This window comes from Xiphophorus couchianus, chromosome 15 (genome assembly GCF_001444195.1).
Source record: "Xiphophorus couchianus chromosome 15, X_couchianus-1.0, whole genome shotgun sequence".
Taxonomy (NCBI): Eukaryota; Metazoa; Chordata; class Actinopteri; order Cyprinodontiformes; family Poeciliidae; genus Xiphophorus; species Xiphophorus couchianus.
In genome coordinates, this window is record NC_040242.1 from 22,803,834 (window position 1) to 22,822,104 (window position 18,271).

An 18,271-nucleotide genomic window follows, 5' to 3' on the forward strand; every position below is an offset into this window, starting at 1 on the left:
TAAATGCACAAAATCTAATTTTTGTTTGTTTACTAAGGTATGGGTGCGCAGGTAAATCTACACATATTGGTCACTGTGCTCTCATCTTAATGACACAAAAATTATGACATAAAAAAAACAATTCTTCTTGTCATCCCACAACTGGCTTTGTGAAAATATTGGTCTCGCAAAGTGGTTCTCAGTCCTCAGTGGTTCTGAGGACATATTTGCTGTTCCAGGACTCTCTCGTCTCCAGCTCTCTGACCAGCAGAAACCTGTTGATCACCTATGTAAATATGTCAGGTGGCTGCGTACAGGAAACACCTGAAACCTGAAGACCCAGATGGAGAACCTCTGCTCTAATGCTTAGGTGATACTTGGTTGGAGTTCACCTTAGTGTGTTGCCGGTTCAGTTTCCACTCTGTCCACCACTGTCGTCTTCTTGAAACTCCTACCACCTTACCTGCTGGTGGTGGTCAGAGGGGCCAATGATGCAACATGGCCGCCTGGTCTCCGTCAGCCTGCTCCAGCTGTGGCTACAACCCAGCAGCCTGCCATCATCAGTGTGTGAATGGGAATGACTGACTTCATTAATCAATTAATTCATCTCATTATTTAATTAATCAAGCGCTTTAAAAGTCTGGTGTCACTTTTTAACATATCCAGAGTGAAGCATGAAACAAAATACACACTTTTTTCTCACTTTATTTTAGTTAAGGGATGTAATAGCTTTATGAGAAACATAATACTCAACTATTATCTAATAACACTACAAAGAGGTTTTAACCAGTCTTATTTTTACACAATAGACATTACTAATCAGAATCAATAAAAGGAAGAATGTCTTTTATGTATGTGCCAGCTGCAAATAACACAGAAAACATTGACACAGCACTATTCATGCAATGAAGTGGAACAGTGTTCCCAGTTCCAGACCTCTCTCTGCTTGAGCCTGACCTTCTGTGGAACAGCTTTTCACATGTCCCAAAACTATACAGACCATTAGTGTTAAGTTGACAGCTAGAGACAATTAAAGCCATCACAACACTCCTAAAAAGTGAAGAAACATTCACTGCTTAAAGGAAAACATGCTTATTAACGATTAGTCACTTTGGATAAACCACAGAACAAACTCAACCTATTTACAACTGCATCAGTGCAAGGGTTCACTAAAAACAGGCTACAACCTGTCACGAGAACACAAAGGTTCATCTTACTGGGAATGAAGATGAAATGAATGCATGCACACAGGCTGTACTCATCTCCCAGACTGCACATGCCAAAAACAACTACACTGAATACTGAGATCCTCTAACACCAGGACTAATCTGCCTCTGTCACGGTAAGCAGGTACAAAGTTACATCTTATATAGCTGATGACAGAAAACACAGGAGATGCAAAGCATGAGTCTACAGTTGCGTAGCAGGGAAATGTGTTTTTTAGTCAAAGTCTCTGTTGACCAGGACCAGTGGAGCCACCAGAGTCCACACATAAAGGCCAATGCAGATCCAGCTGGAGGAGATCTTCACCCACACAGACGGCCACCTGCTGGTCATGGTCTCATAATTGGAGTCAGGGCTGCAGATACAGAGAAACATGCAACCAACAGGTTGGAATGCTGCCACTTCATATGGAAAATGGAACTTACTCATAGTGTAGCAACGTGATAAAATGTCATTGTGTGGGTGTGGGTGTAGGCGTGTGTATGTCGGGGTGTGTGGGAGTGTGTGTGTGCGTGTGTGTGTGTTGCATATGCCTTTGAGATTTACATTCACATCTATATCTTTCTAAACTACACACTACAGGGTGTTGGTGCTCAAATAGCCTCCTCCACTGGGCCCTATGTCCACATGACTTCAACAAATCACACAACAATACTCGTTAAATGGAAGATGTGCTCTGTTATGCATGCAGATGGAACCAGATATTTACACTGAGTGTTTGATTGAAGTCATACATTTTAAAAGGTAGTTATCTTGCTTCTGAATTCATAGAAATAACTAACTCGCCAAATTTTCTGGCAAGTTAGTTATTTCTATCTTCGCAGATATAAATTATTTTGGTAATTCTAACTAAACTAAAACAAGAAAAGTTTGGTTGTATTTAACTTCAGACAGTGAGAAAGAAAAAAAAACATGTTTGTGTCTTTTTATTCAGTGTATGTAAATATGTGGCTTCCACTGTATATTGTTCCAATAGAAACAGGGTTGACTGGATCCGAGAGACAGTTCTGACTCTTTACAAAACATTTCTGTCATAAATCCTCTGAGCTCAGTGCAGGATGACAGGAAGTGCGGCGAAGCATCGACTTCAGCACCAAGCAGAAAACGTCTGCCTGTACCATTCTTTTTAAAATAATAGAATAATCCTCACAATCCTACCTGTACCAGTTGGTGAGCGTCATCATGATGTAGAGTGACGCTAGGAACAGCATGAAGTGGAAAAAGGAGTAAGAATAGGTGACCCCATCTTTCTCATTGTCCACAGCTCTGTTAAGGCCACTGCCCTCCTCAAAGCTGTCTGTCTGGGGTCCGTCCTCGATCAGAGCAGACTCATCAGTGGTCAGAGTCAACTTGTTCACCTGGGCATTTGAAGAATTGCGAATACTGGTGGACAAACAGAAGCACAACAAGTTAACAGTGTGGAGGAGCCGTTTTTTAACCACTAATTTACTAATAATCTGAGCATCTCTGCCGGTTCAAAACAAACTTTGACATAAAGGAGATTCCCACCTGGAGTACAGGACACACATGAGGAAAAGAATCAATCCCACAATTCCTTGAGCATCCCACCATGTAACCACATGGTCCTGACCTTTAGGGCTGGTGCTATTAAGCCCAATCATACCCAGAAGGCTGGGGTTACAATCTCTGTCTGCAAAACACACACACACACACAAATCAAAAATGTCCAAACTTTCAGTTCACGACAAGTTCCTGAATGTTAAAACTGAGCAACACAAAAGATGGAATACTGCAGAGGGATCATGAACAAGCATTTTCATTTATTGAGGTATCTTCACAGGTTAATCTGTCAGTTATAATACACCTGCTGCATGTTTACATACATGTATATGTCTTTTTATACCTTTTTTCACTGTCTGAATTAAATTCAGAGCAAATGTCTCTTGTTTGAAGACAGAATTACCAAAAATATTTCCAATCGTCACAGTAATGATAGAACGAATATGTCATATTTATTGATTGATGTCTTCAAAATCAGGAAACCCAGAACATTTCACCCAAGTTATTCAAAGGCATCTGTACTGAATGTATGTAAACATCTGATTTTGAAGACATCAATACATAAATCAGACATTTTTTCTCTCTCGTTATTGTCAGAATGCTCTATTTCCTGTGTCCTGCTTCAAAAATCTTTCAAGTAAAGTAGAAAGTCAATCATAAGAAGCCAATTTTATGTGATATTAACATATTTTATTTCTCTTCTCTTTTTAAATGCTGTGTTAACAGGACACGGTCATTAGAGTCACTAATAATTTGTAGACATGTTTCCTTACCAGGCTCATTGGTCATTGCAGACCAGGTCAGGTACATGGTGTACAGTGTGACCAGGGAGGATTGCAGCAGGCCAGACCTGGGCTGGGACTCCTTTATGAAGAATGTGCAGCGTTAGGAAGAAAGCAACAAACTGAAAGTGTTCACTACCACTTTAATCTTTATCAAATTGTTCGACATAAATTATCTCATTGGTATCTAATAAAAACAAAGCGCATATTCTAAATTAATGGAATGAATACATAAACACATACAGAATTAACACTGAAATAAATTCTGTATTTATAGTATTAAAATGTTAGTTTATTCAGCTTAGTTTACATGTTAAAGCTCCAGCAAATAACTTTATTAAAATTTTTTTTTTTTTTTACATATTTGTGAAACTGTCACCATGTCGTGATAGTATTATGTATTTTCCAGGCATATAGTGCCATTTCATACCACAGTCATGTTACCTTCAGTTGTTATAAAAAATGCTATATATCACATATGACTTGACTTTGCAATTTAACACCTTGAAATTGGACCTCCGTCTCTTTAAAAACTCCTGCTCTTTCTGAAAGTCCACCTTCATGAAGTCATCACAACACGGCTGCTCTATTAACCCTTTAACAACATTTCTACCAGCATTGCTCTGAGGAGTAGCTCATATAATGAGCTTAGCAGTTCCATCAGGTTTTTGCTAATTGCTGTTGGCTAGTCTGAAGGAGCTGAGGGCTCTGTGAAGCAGCTCAGTGGAGGAGCTTTGGCCATGAAACGGATAAAGCCAGGATCAGAGTTGGGTAGTAACCATTTACATTTACTCACATTTACTTGAGTAACTATTAGAAAAAAAAAACTTTAGGGAGTATTTTTTCTAAGCTGTACTTTTTAATTTATGTTTAAGTTTCATAAGTTTTTGTTATTAAAAGAAACTGATTTGCCAGATATTTTTTGTTACTTAATAATTGTCATTCTCATCCTTAAAATACCATAATTTCCATTTAATTTCATATTTTGATCCATCTGATGTAATTTTTAAACATTAAATGGTTGATAATTTGATCAGTTAGTCAGTACTTGAATGGACATTTTACCAAATACTTTTTTACTCTTCTGTAAGTAATTTCCTGGCTGGCTACTTTTTACTTTCACTTGAGTAAAAATATGTTGAACTATCGCTACTCTTACTTGAGTACAACTTTTGGGTACTCTGCCCACCTCTAGCCAGGATGAACTTGATGGCGCTATGGCAACACTGACTTTATCTCAAATCTTGTATTTCTGAATCCGACCTTTGTGAAAACCACCCTCAGGTATATTTTTGATGACGGGATAAAACATTAGAACATGGTGTAAAGCTGAAAAAAGTCAATTTGACATAATACAGCCCCTTTAAATTACAAGATGCTGCTTTTTACAAGAGAACTTCAAAAAGAAGTGCTTATTACCTGAATCTGTGGTAGAACAGACATGACGGAGGCTGTGACGCACAGCAGCAAGTTGATGCTAATGAAGACCTTATTTTCAGTGCAGCCATCAGAATGGGTGTAGTAGACATAGAACAGAACCAAAGAGACCAGGGACAGAACGTAGTTCAGGGCAGTGACTGAAAGTAGAGCTGCAAAAGCAAAGCAAAAGCCAATTTTAGATGAGGTCTGTTCAAAAACACAACAGGATGTGCAGTGTAACAACAGTACACACACCTCTTCAAATTTTCTACCTACCACAAATTTCAATGTATTTAATGTGATAGAACACCCCAAAGTAGAACATAGCAGGCAAGAGGAAGAAAATTAACAAACTGTTTTCAAAATATTTTAGAGCCATTTTTAAAATCAGCTTGGCTGAAGCAGGTAAATATCTAACTCAGGCAGGCAGAGCGCCTTAAGGAGCAGGGTGGGAACTCTGGCCTGCAGCACCAACAGCAGAAAGTCTATGAAGGTCTGGAGGTGTGTTACCATTTTTAGTCAGCAGGTGGATCCAGAACATCAGGACCAAAAGGCTCCACAATAAACATGGTTCGGTCTTCGTCATGGTGAGTTTTATTTCATATACTGTTTCAGATCTTAAGATTGTTAAACAGGGTATGCTCCACCTGTTTCAGGCAATCGCACATGGAATATTTAATAATAATGCTGGTAACACATCTTACCTTGACCAGAGGTGTTAAATAAATATATTTCTCAAGTTATTTTAAGTTTGCAATACTTAAATCACACAATGTAACTTGATTTGTTTTTATATGCTGCAGTGAATTATTCTTTTGAGGAATTTGATTTACATAGCTTTTGTAAGTAAGGTCCACTTATGCATTCTATAGAACAAGCAATAATCAATACAAATTGTGCGTCTAAATTTCTCTTTCATTTGTGTTACGTTTTATTCATTTCCTTTTTCTCATTTATTTAAACCCATGGGAACACAATTAATTTCTAAACACCATAGAATAAATTCAGAGTTTTCAAAAAATTGAGATAAAATCAGAAACATCATTGAAGCACTAAGTCTAGAACAAAATCACATTTTTGGTCTATTGTCCTTATAGTCAAATTAGAATTTGCCCTTTAAAACTCTAATGTTAAACAGTGTTAAAGAGTAATTTTCCAGTAGACATTCCAATTTTCCCCTAACAAGTTAAACAGAACCGAAATATATCACCTGTGTACGTTTGTGTATGTTTAAACACAACATAACTCCTAAGGTTATTATCCTACCTGCATACCAACAGCGAGAGTTTCCCTCTTCCATCTTCTCCACCCAGGACTCGTTCCAGGAATGAGCAAAATCAATGAGTAAAACCAGCTGGATGAGGATGAAACAAAAAGCTCCTGCCATCCCGATGTAGAACCACACTGCAGAGCAGAGCAGGGAAAACAAGCTTTAAATGTGAACTTAGTGATTAACTACAGGGAATTCACCTTCAGTTCTCCTTGATTTAAACCACTGGTACCTCTGCTTTTGGATACAAAGATTTTATTGTTTTCTTCTCTTTTTTTAACAGGGGAACATTGGTGGGATTGAAACCCCTTTCAGATCATATCAGTTCTGCCATTGTTGGCATGTTTCTTGCATCCATCCAGGGATCCTTTGTGCACAAAGGATCCCATCTTTTTTATTAACATAATACAAGTGAATTCACTGAGATCACAGGATGCGTGTGTTTTTTTTCCAGATTGCAGAACCAAAGCTGAGCTCACAGTATTCACCTGAGGAAATGGTTTTCAGGGATGTCTCCTCCCTCTGGCTGAGATCTGTCATGGTGACTGTTTAATGTATGCAGCACCTTCAATAAAGGACAGGTGTTGTTTTCTATCCTTAACATTGATGTGCCTCAAGTTCTGCTGGTCAGACAGACACTGAAGTCTCATCTACACTGTCGGCTATTTGCTCCCATAGACATGCTGGCACTGCTGTTGTCTTAGCGTTGAATCATTAGATTACATTTCCCTTGTTACACCATCTTCTGTTACTACTTATGGTTCTGGATTTTGGGTTTGTGACTACATCATGAGGTGGGTCAGAGTTAGAATACTGGTGGGCCAACTACAAGCCTAGTATTCCTTGTTGGGACCTTACAGTGAATTGTTGAAGAAGCATGAAGAACAAGCAGAGATCACAGAACAAAAGTATGACCTAAGAGGGTTTCAGGCTTAGACACATTGGATCTGATCTACAAAGATTCCAAATAAGGACCAGTAAATTACATTTAAAACATTTAGAAAAAAAGTACAGCGGGTTGCACACGTATGCAGAGTGCCATATTTAACCCTCCTACTATGTTCAGCCCTGAGGTGCAGCAATAATGTTTCTGGGTTAATTTGACCCAGAGAATTTTTAAATATGCAGGAATGTCAGAATCAAACATTTTACCCCAAAACATTTTTGTGTCTGATTATTAACTCCATTAATGACCATGTCAATCGATATTTACTGCAATGCTGTTCTTTACCTCTGAGATAAAGAATGAATGAGGATAATTCACTCTTTTATCACAAAAATAAAACTACAGTATTTAATTTTTTCAATGTCCACTAGAAAAACCTACACAGTTCAAAATAATGTCCAAAGGAAAGGAATACTTACCAGTAGTGAAAGGTCCCTCTGAGATAAAAAACGAACCAACAGTGATGCCAAGAGCTGCGACAAACTTGAAGAACCAAAATCTGGTACAAAAGGAAAAAAAATAGGGAATACAAATACCAGTCAGTCAGGCTGATGCTGATCACTGTTCAAATCCAGCAAAGCATTTCCAAACCACTTCTAAAAATCATAATAGTAAATTATATATATATATATATATACAGTATATATATACACACACACTCACCCATTATGAAGTGCTGCTCGGGGGTCTTGGCTGCTCTTTACTTTGATCATAAGCAAAGAGAACAGTAAGAAGAACATGGCCATTCCAAAGCAAACCCGATACACAGCCTTGTAGCCAACCAGAACGTCACAGTTCACTTTGCCCTCTATAACAGGTAAAGATGAACCAATCCCTCCTTCACAGAATCCTGGAATCTACAGTGATGCAAAAAAAGAAATCTTAGTAAACATCCACAGAAAGCATCTGAACAAAACTCAAACGGAGTCTGGAAAAATGTCAAAGATGGATAAATGCCAGAGAGTGATCTCATCAACGGTTGAAAATGTGTCTGACACAACTAGAGAAGGACGCAGAGATACAATGGCAGAAAAGATGGCTGGGCATATATTTGGCAGATTAAAAATAAATAGTAAGACTAGTAATAATAAGGCTCATAAATGGTGCCGCAGATTATATTTACTGCATGTTGCACATATTTTGTGGGCAAAAGATGTCTGAGTGGGACAGATTATTGCAGCAGGACTGCTGACAATATTTATGCAATAAAACCAAAAACACCGTAATTGAACCTCACTATTGTGACTGTTTATTTAAAACCAAAAATGAGTACCAACAGCCACCAGAGACCAGAAACTAATCACTGAGTCAAAAAGAAATTGAAGATAAAACAAATAAGAATCCCTCCCTCAAAATCCCTTTACGGGCTCATATGAAATATTCTTTTTTTGCAAAGCAATTTAACGCTCCTTATATATGTTAGTTCAGACTCTGTTTTAATATCAATTTCTCTGTGGTTTCCTGTAAATACCTTCACGGACCTGATGTATGACTCATTCGAAAAGGTTCTGATTTCTCATCCAAATTCAAAGAAAACATAACCAGATAAAACACTTGTCAAACAAGGGGTAACTATTTGATGACTCCAGCTTCTTAAATCTTTTCTAAACGTCATTCCTAGCAGCACAGTTCAACTGTTTTTCCAACTATGTATCACCGACAAATGTTTTAATACGCTAGGAACAGTTTGAAGGCAGTTTTTATGGTGAACACATTACCTTTTTGAGCTGGCCCTCCATGCCAGGCATCAACATGATGCCGGCAACAGCCACTCCCAGCAACAAGAAGCAGGCGTAGATGAGGCGAGTCATGGTCGAGTTATTTCCACCTGGACAGCATCGACACAACAGACAGGGGGCGCTGCCGCAAAGGCAGGGGATCTGCGTAAACAAACTAGGTTAGCTGAGGACAGGAAAAGGGAGAGGAATTTCTGATCCTAGTTGTGCAACAGTGAGGCTATTAAATGACTTGTTGCCATGTATAAATAGATGGTGATGTGTTAAACAGCGCAGGTGGAACATAACATCCACCTGTCTTGTATACATTATAAACGAATCACGTAGCTAGCTAAGCGTAGGCTTTTTACCCAGTCACTTATCACCGGAATAGTACAGGCTGCGTCACCACTCGATCAAAACAAAGCGGGTTTGCGGCCTAAACCTCCAACGCTCGAATAGATTTGTTTAGAACTGTTTGTTCAACGACAGAAGCGGAAGGGACGTAAAGCATTTTTCCCTAATGGTTTTGCTTTCCTTTCTTTCTTGTCAATGGTTGTCAGACGTTCTGCGTGGTTTGTCTTCTTTAAAAATAAACAATAATGGAGAAACTGAATATCATTGCATCAGGTCAAATGTTTCATTCGGATATGTATTTTTGGATTTCAAAAAGATTCTCACCCAGCTAGCCATGGAACAGAGTCCCAGAACGGCTCCCATGGTGCAGTCAAGCTGATGGCGGACGTTTTTCTGAAGATGGATGTAACCCACAACAGCCTCTTCTTCTGAAAGAACGTTCAACTGTTCACTCATCTGCTGCCCTCTTGAGGACGACAGAAGAACATTTCTCTACTACTTTAAGGAATACGGTTTTTTTAATTATTATTTACAAACATTTGCAATCTGGCATAAATAAATAAATAAATATAGCAGTGCAAAACTTTTGATTCATTGTAAATAATCTGTCTTTTTAAGCTTTTAAAGGTGTTATGATGTAGACCTATCAGACCACAATATTTACATGAATCAATATTGATTCCTTAACTTTGATTCAATATAAAATCAACACAAATGTGCATGTAGATCCAAATTCAGATGATGGTTGAATCAACTTTGATATATTGTCAGTTATAGTTGAAATCCTAACACTAATTCAACATGTAAGTCACCGACCACTTTCAATATCACTTCAATGTCAGGCGTCAACATGGATTCAATGTTTCTGCCTGACTGTATTTTATCGTTGATTCTTTCCTATTTTGTTATCTGGGATCTGAATCATAAACCATTTAAAAAGGCTGTCAGTCACCCTCTTGACATTTTGATTCCATATGGCCACATTTCACCCAGCTTTATTCTACATGTTGTTTTATATATATTCATATCTTTCCGTCTCAAAGTTCATTACTCTTTCATTAGTCATCCAAGTTTCAGAAATTGCAATTATGCTAAACGGCTGTTGAAATGTCTGAGTTTTTATATAAACTTTGGTTAGTGAAGTGAATTAAAGTGCTCAACCTCACAGTATGGTCTTTGATGCACTTTGTTCTAGTTTAGTTAAATCAAAAAAGGGTCGGGATCATCCACTGGGGATAAGCATGTATGATGATGGATGGATGGTTGGGGTTATATGTCCTAATTTTCTGATCCATACATGGGAAGAATGAAATCCCCCCACTTTTCTATTAGATTCTAAACTAAATCTGCAGCAGTTTTATGATGATTATCATCTAATTGAGTTGATGAAAAGATTTACATAAATTACTTGCTACTTGTTACACTCAATGGCCAGAATATCCAATTAAACAAAAATCACAGCATTAGAACATTTCAATAAAATTTGCTCAATTCAATCACACATGTTCTCTAATTTATCTTAGTTATCAAACAGTGTATTAAGCTCAGTTTATTATTCAATTTAGCAAACCTAGATCTGAAGTCATTGTTGTGTCATTGACTTTACAGCTCACGCTGAGCATGTATGTAGCAACGATGGAGAGGAAAAGCTCCACCCTAACAGGAACAAACCCAGAGGAGAACCAGAACCTGGCTCAGTATGAGCAGTGAGCCATCTTCCACAACTGACGGGACGTTGAGAAGACAGAGCAGATACACAAAAAAGAAACGAAAGAGCATGAGACTCCTGCTCTTTCTGAAACTCTGCCTTCAGGAAGTCATCACAACATGGCTCCTCTCTTAACCCTTTAAAGTTTCTACCAGCTTAGCTATGAGAAATAAATCCTAAAATGAGCTCAGAAGATGCACAGTTCCACCAGGTGTTTGCTGATTGCTGCTGCTAGTCTGAAGGAGCTGAGGGGGAGCAGCGGGGGAGGGGACTCTGTGACGTGGAAGAACCGAAACTTGGAAACTGCAGCTCTGAGGAAGAGCTGCATCTTGAAGGCGGTGCTAGGTCCAGCCAGGCGTTTTGTAAAACTGAACGGTTTCCATGGGAAATTAAAGGATTTCTCAAACATGCATACCTAATACTCCAGGTATTTTTTTTATAGGTAATAACATTATAACATGACATAAAGCTCAATAAAGTTAATTTTACATAAATATGCCCCTTTAACATAATTATATGCACTAATCCCAACCCTCTGTATTGGACAATCATATCAAATACTTAAAATGATACGCTAAGATTTGTAATTATGAGGCAAAGTGTAAAAATTCAAATGGTGAGGGACTGTACATTCAGACGGTGTTACTGAACCCAAAACACCACCTGTGGCTCCACTCAGAGCACCGAAAGGTTAAACCTTACCTGCAGTAACCAGGGAGTCATTATAATGTGACTCCACAGTCAGCGGTTCATCAGACATCATGAACTAGTCTGATGTGCTGGAGCCAGAACGCTGTGATTTGACAACTCCACTCTGTCAATGTGGGCAAGAAGAATGTGTATGTAAATTTATATTATCAAAGTCATGTGACAAACACTGCACATCATGTGGGACTTTCTCAATACTGCTGTTCAATGCCACTCCTGTCTGTTGCATATCTGGTGTTCAGGGTTTTTCTGTTCATTGGATAGAAATAGTCAAACACTACCCATTGGTGTGCATAGATATCTTGAACAGAAGAGGACCAGCATATTAATCAAATGGTCGATGCATTGAACCCTGTCTATTCATCTGGATTTATTTGTAGTGCATATCTAAAGTATCTGGTGCAAAATGCTGCTTGTAAAGCTGGAAGAACTGGACAGAATGCCACTAGACACACTACTGGCTGGCACTCACAAAACAGCTGATCCAGGAGCTGCATTTATTTTCTTTGGCTGTATCTCCAAGAAAGGATCTTAATATTTGCCAGGAGAGATTACCTTCTGCCGTAGTTCTCAGAAGGTTTCCACTACATGTATTAATGCATATCAATGTATATTCAGTGTGTGAACTATTGGACAGACTGCTCTAAGTGTTTTTAGAGGGTGCCCTCAGTTGGTTGTGGTTCTGACTAGCAAATATCAGGGGATCCACTGTGACACAAAATATCAGGGCCCAACAACACGTGCTTTACACATTGTTTACGTCTTATTTTACAGATCTTCACCTGCAAATATCTAACATGTACGGCACTTGAGATGCAAACAGCATGTTAACAATGGAGCGAGGATTTCCCTTTCAAAGAAGAAAGTTTATTTTTTCTGGGTCAGTCACTAAAGTGACTGTGCCTTTTTTTATTTCAGGCAAACTGAAACATTTGTCAGTTTCTAAATCATGAATGGAAGGTGACGATTTTGAATTGGATAACAGAACAAATAGACCAAAAGACTGCTGATGTTTCCCACTCATATCTAACTTTCTGTCCATTTATTGTCAGTATTGAAAATCCATCTAAAATAATGGCTGGATTTAACAAGATGCCAACTGATGATTAATGCAAGTTTTCTCTGTATCGATTTATTTTCTGTGGAAATGATATCCACAGAACCCACAGAGGTTGGGGAGACAGAATCGATGTTGCAAAAACAGTCAGTGGAGATAGTCCTCATTGGTCAGCGTTCATCTCTGTTTAGCCTTGTTCCACTGATTTGCAGTATACTGGAAAGTGATTTCATCATAAAACACGAAGTAGTGGCAGAAGACAAGCTGCTCATCATTCCTGATTCCTTCATCTTTAAGCCATCCTGAAAGTTTTTAGTCCAGAAGAAAAGGATGGGTGTGGTCATGGTACACAGGAAGGATGTCACCTCCAATCCAGCCTCTGAACAAACATGGTGGATCTGATCCGTCCACCTCTGTGAAGAGCAGAACAATCTGCAGGTCATTGTCCGAGCCGCTGGTGACAGGCACTATAACGCTGCAGGGAGCCAAACAGGTCTTCATACGAAACGTTTTTGTGGGAGGGCAGGGAGCTGATGGGGAACAAAAACATTGATCAGATGATAAAAACAAAAAAGAACTGAAGATATCAAGGACACAGCCAAGTAGTGTTCATGCTGCCCCTCACAAGATGCCACCCTGGGTGGCTGCCCATATCAGGAATCGCCACTGAACCAGAGCCAGGAGGCGGGTCTTAGTGCTGTCACTCAATGTCACATACTGGCTGCTAACTGTGCTAATGGCGGAGAAACAACTTAGTGTTGCATGAAAACCACATGGCAGTCATCGACGGTCATGCTAACTAGCCTAGCATTCACAATGGGATCTGGTGATAGGAAAAATTGTAACAGCAGAGAAAAAGGGGAGGAAGAGCAAGAAGGAGCAGACTGTGATTAACAAGTGCTAAGACCCGTCTCCTGGCTCTGATTGGTTGTTTCTAGTTAGCACCAGAAGGAAGTGGAGCTCACGTTTTTCACAGATTATCTGTCTCCTACCATACTGTAATGACAGAGTGACAGTTTTAATAAATATGTAAAAAATATTTTTTTTTGTAAAAGTTACATAGTCCAGCTTTAGGATCCACCAGTGTAAAATGTTAATTCTTGCCATTTTTAAACTGATCTTAACATTTTGATCAGGAGTGTATGCACCACTACATTCTATGTGATGAGGCTGAAGGACAGACAGCAACTTACACAAACTCTGTGAGTCTGATGTGCCAAGGGAGGAAACCCAGTGTGCTGTTCACAGGACCAAACTTCACCACCAACTCAGGGTCTGGGATATTTTTTGATTCTGAAAAAATAAATACAACGGAAGGTCATATGTATTAAATATTACGGTTTGAGGAAGGTTGGATAACATTACATGATGAAACTGAACAAACTCAAACAAACTGAACCAACTGGTGTTCACCAGGTCTCTAAAAAACAGACCCACTGTAAGTCATCAAGTGTGCCTGTTCATCTAAAGTTCTATAACTAGTAAGAAGGAAAAGGCCTGAAATAACAACACATATCCTTTATATAACAAAATATCTAAAGGAAATAAATATGGATTAAAGGTAAGATAATATTGCTAATGCACATGTGTTTGTTAAAGCCATGCCTAATAATAAGAGGAAATACATCTTTCAAACCGTAACAGTAATAAGCATATCAAACTTCTAAATCCAAGAAGGAATAATCACTTCTCGATCTTCTTAAGGAGTGTTTATTTTATGTCTTTACCTTTTCAATCTTATTTTTGATAACACATGCAGACAACTGAAAGAATAATGCACAGCAGAAAACCATGTTAAGTGTTTATTAATGTTCTGATGCATATGAGAGCTGAGTCATACCTCTGAGAAGTACGTCCAACATGGAGACGCTGATGTCTTTAGAGCTCCATTCCTTCTTCTCTACAGAGTGACAAAGTTTTCTTGCTGCCTGGACAATACTGTGCTTTCCATCCTCTGGAGACAGCACCTTCACTACGGGTCTACAGGACACAACTGACAAACACTCAGAGTCAAAATACAAAAACCAGCAGTGTAAAAATTTGGAGACGTTATTTCAACATTCTCAGGACCTGAAAAGTAATTTAGATGACTTTCTAACACATGAAGTGTAAACGGATCTATGATTTAATTTTTTTAATAGAAAGTATTATGAGTACATTAAAGCAAGCCACTTTCTGCATTTTCAGCTATGCAAAGCACAACCTATTAGTGTTGTAAGCAAACCAGATCCTTACACAACCAAAAAATATTACTGTGGCCTTTTATTAGGAGGAAAAATATCTGAAATATCTGTTAAAATTGAATATAAAACATAAAATCATTTACAATGCCTAAACTAACACAGGAGGAGGCTGAGGCCCTGGCACATCCTACGGTACAAGAAGTTATCAAGAGTATTCTCAGCCTTTGCAACGAACTTTCGTTCTGTATACACCCTGTGCATGCAAAATGATTATAAAGTCAGTCTAAGTCTAAGTCTAAGTCTCAGCCTTAAAAACTGTAATACTCCAGGCTTTGGTTTATCTGGAGAATATAACAAGGCCTCTTTGAATTAATTAACACCCGTCTTATATAAGGCCTATAATTATTCCCTGAATAATTATATTCATTGATTGATATGATTGTGGGAATAATTATCCCACAATCATGGATGGAGGCAGTGATGAGTGTCATCCCAAAGAGAAGATTTAGCATCAATCTATCAAGATATTATTTTTTTCAAAGAAGCCTAAATCAAGCAAAAACAACATGCATATAAAAGTAAAAACAATACCTAAAAGTCCCAACTGAGGTTTTGTTTTAAATTCTTACCAAAGTGTTGGGGTTTGTCTGTGCCGTTTTTCAGTAACTCCATATTGAATGTAGAGTCATCTCCACCCAACAGGTTGTGCTGTTGCCTCACTATCTCCTCCTGAAGCCAAGAGTTGTTCTTCTGGAAAATACCTGATGAAAATCATGCAGGTCAAAACTTAATTTCACTGAGAATACGGAGGCCTCCAGGGGACATGGGGACATTTTTTTGGTTTTGCGTTCCCTCGCAATACTGTACTGATCAGCTCATGTGGCATAATTGAATACTGTAAGCCTTTCTTACGGTGGCCACCGTACTTTCTGCTTTAATTATGTGAGGTTTCTCCATGAATGTTAATATCTCTGTGAAATATCTGAAGTTTTATATCTTTCTTTAGGATAGAAAGGCACCACAAACCTACGATATGAACAGAAACCTTCCGTAAGTAGGAAAGAAATAAAAATACATCCTAATTTGGACTATTTTTGAGTTATTATTATCGCGGGTAATAAATCATCTGACAGTTTTGATTGTGTCTCTGTTTTGCTGGTTGACTGAATGGGTTAAAGGCCGTTTTCATGTTCAGTTCCATCTCAACCTTATACAGACATAAACATGCAGTGAATAAATTCGACTTTCAATCCGTTTTTTGCACCAAAGACTTAATAATAATAAACACGTTTTATTATTAAAAACACGACAAACTAATGATGGTAAAGGGCCGCACTGGGTTAACTCAGGGAATCTCATCTGTCTGTGTATCAATCAACTCCAAATCTTTTCTTTGTTCTGTCACAATTATCGATTTATTCCATTTTGATCATCAGGCTCCAAACTTCGCAAGAACTGACCGCCCCGCTCACCGCTTCTTAATACACACAAAGCCAGTATCCTTCCGATTCATACCTGGTGACAGCCACGCCCACATCGACACACCTAAGTGTCAAAGCCTCCTGCTCCTGTCATATCAATAATTACTTATTTCATTCATATGGCTCTTACAGATCCTCAGTGAAAACTTGTTTATTATTATTAACTGTTTGGTGCAAAACACTGATTGAAAATCGATTTTTTTTTACTGCATGTTTATGTCTGTTAAGGCTAAGATGGATCGGCACTGAAAGCCCTTTAAACCATTTAGACTATGAACACAACAGAGACACAATCAAAACTGTCAGATGACTTATTACCTTCGATAATAACTCAGAAATAGTCCAAATAGTTTGGATGTATTTTCATTTCTTTCCTACTTACGGAAAGTTTATGTTTATATCATAGGTTTGTGATGCCTTTCTACCCTAAAGAAAAAGATATAAAATGTCAGATATTTCACAAGGAGATATTAGCATTCATGGAAAAAACCTTACATAACCTTGTACTAATGCAATTATGCTGCATAACTGACCAGTAGATTATTTGCGTTCCCTCGCAAAACCTTTTGCTAGGGAACGCAAAAGAAAAAAAAATCCCTATGTCCCCTGGAGGACTCCGTAGAGAACGAAAGTAACTGAGGTTTTGCATTTTATTGGGCAAGCATTCAGAAATATTACATTTCCTGAATCATTCGAGTGACTGAAATCATTCTGTGGTTTGCTCAATTCAAACGGTTTTCCATTAATCTACATTTCTTTATAAAAACGTTCAGCATGTTTCTAAATTTTGAAATACTAATCATCGTCAACTGACCTCATCCCAAACACTCCATTTTACACCTCATTATTTGCATGTATTTACATATTTCGGGTTTTTCCTATCAGAAAACAACGATTATCATAACAAAAGGGTAATAACAGAAACTTAAAAGATTTATCCAAGTTCTGGTCTAAAGTGAGCGAAAAGTAGAAGTGAAATAAATACATAGTTTTTAATCATGCTTAGGCCCTTTTCGACTGGACCTAAAAGTTTAAAGTGTGACCAGCCAACTTTTGAAGGAGCGTCAAAGATTAAAACTAAGAGCAAACACAGCGCAAAGAAATGACAAACTTATACTGTAAGCCTGGTAAACAAAAGTTTTCACCGTGATGATCGTAGACGCTGACGTAGGAAACACCGACAGCCATACACCAGACCACCATGTTGGCGATGTCCGTGTAGCTGAGCTCCTCCTCAGCCACTACAAGGCCGATGTGGACCGGTAGTTTCTCCAGCGAAATCCCGTCAGATATCCAACGTGACCGACGGCTTCCAGCGCCTTTGCCATCACGGTCACCGTCAGAACTCTGGTCAGCACCGGCCTTCTTCTGCTTGAACTCAGACACAGGAACCGGCAGGAGCAGCGCAGCCATTGTCCGCTGCCAGAAACGGCCTTTCCATGTTCGAAGACGGACTCGGAGCCAGGAAACTGTCGCCCTTTTGATGCGAACTAATGCTAAAAGAAGGCGCCAAATAAGGCCGTAAAGCAACGCCATTGCTGGCCTTGTAAACGGAAAGGAGAATGTCTACCTACAGAGGTTTCATCAGTTTCTTCTTCTTCTGTATTTGAAAACGGGTGTCACACAGCTTTAAAGTGTATTACCGCCACCCGGCGTGAGGATTAAATCTCTAAAATCTAAACAAGGCTTTAAAAAGTGATCCACCGAAATTCTTCATCAACAATCCTCTCGGTTTTACTGTGTTGTTTTCCAGTCTGGCTGTGGTATCACTACAGCTTAAAGCGATTATAACTGACATAAAAACTAGCCTGTGCAAACAGGCGTTACATCGCAGATTCTTGTATTAATCATAGAATTGCAATCATTATCAATAAATTGTTTTTCCATTCTATTACCTAATAACTTAAATGAAATGTATTAA

The 18,271-nt window shown here is 38.5% G+C and overlaps 2 protein-coding genes across 2 annotated transcripts; both read right to left on the reverse strand.

Moving 5' to 3' along the window:
- Positions 1-666: 666 nt before the first annotated feature.
- serinc1 (serine incorporator 1) lies at positions 667-9,669 on the reverse strand. The gene is made up of 10 exons (XM_028040434.1): positions 9,538-9,669; positions 8,860-9,021; positions 7,805-7,998; positions 7,561-7,640; positions 6,192-6,329; positions 4,926-5,095; positions 3,498-3,588; positions 2,713-2,854; positions 2,362-2,586; positions 667-1,558 (listed from the first exon to the last, which is right to left on the reverse strand). The coding sequence occupies exons 1-10, from the start codon at positions 9,667-9,669 to the stop codon at positions 1,420-1,422; spliced, it is 1,473 nt and encodes a 490-aa protein (XP_027896235.1). The 3' UTR covers positions 667-1,419.
- Positions 9,670-12,636: 2,967 nt separating this feature from the next.
- Positions 12,637-18,008, reverse strand: nus1 (NUS1 dehydrodolichyl diphosphate synthase subunit). Its single transcript, XM_028041093.1, has 5 exons — positions 17,496-18,008; positions 15,499-15,630; positions 14,527-14,679; positions 13,880-13,979; positions 12,637-13,216 (listed from the first exon to the last, which is right to left on the reverse strand). Exons 1-5 carry the CDS (start codon positions 17,884-17,886, stop codon positions 13,126-13,128), a joined length of 867 nt encoding a protein of 288 aa, XP_027896894.1. The 5' UTR covers positions 17,887-18,008; the 3' UTR covers positions 12,637-13,125.
- Positions 18,009-18,271: the final 263 nt, after the last annotated feature.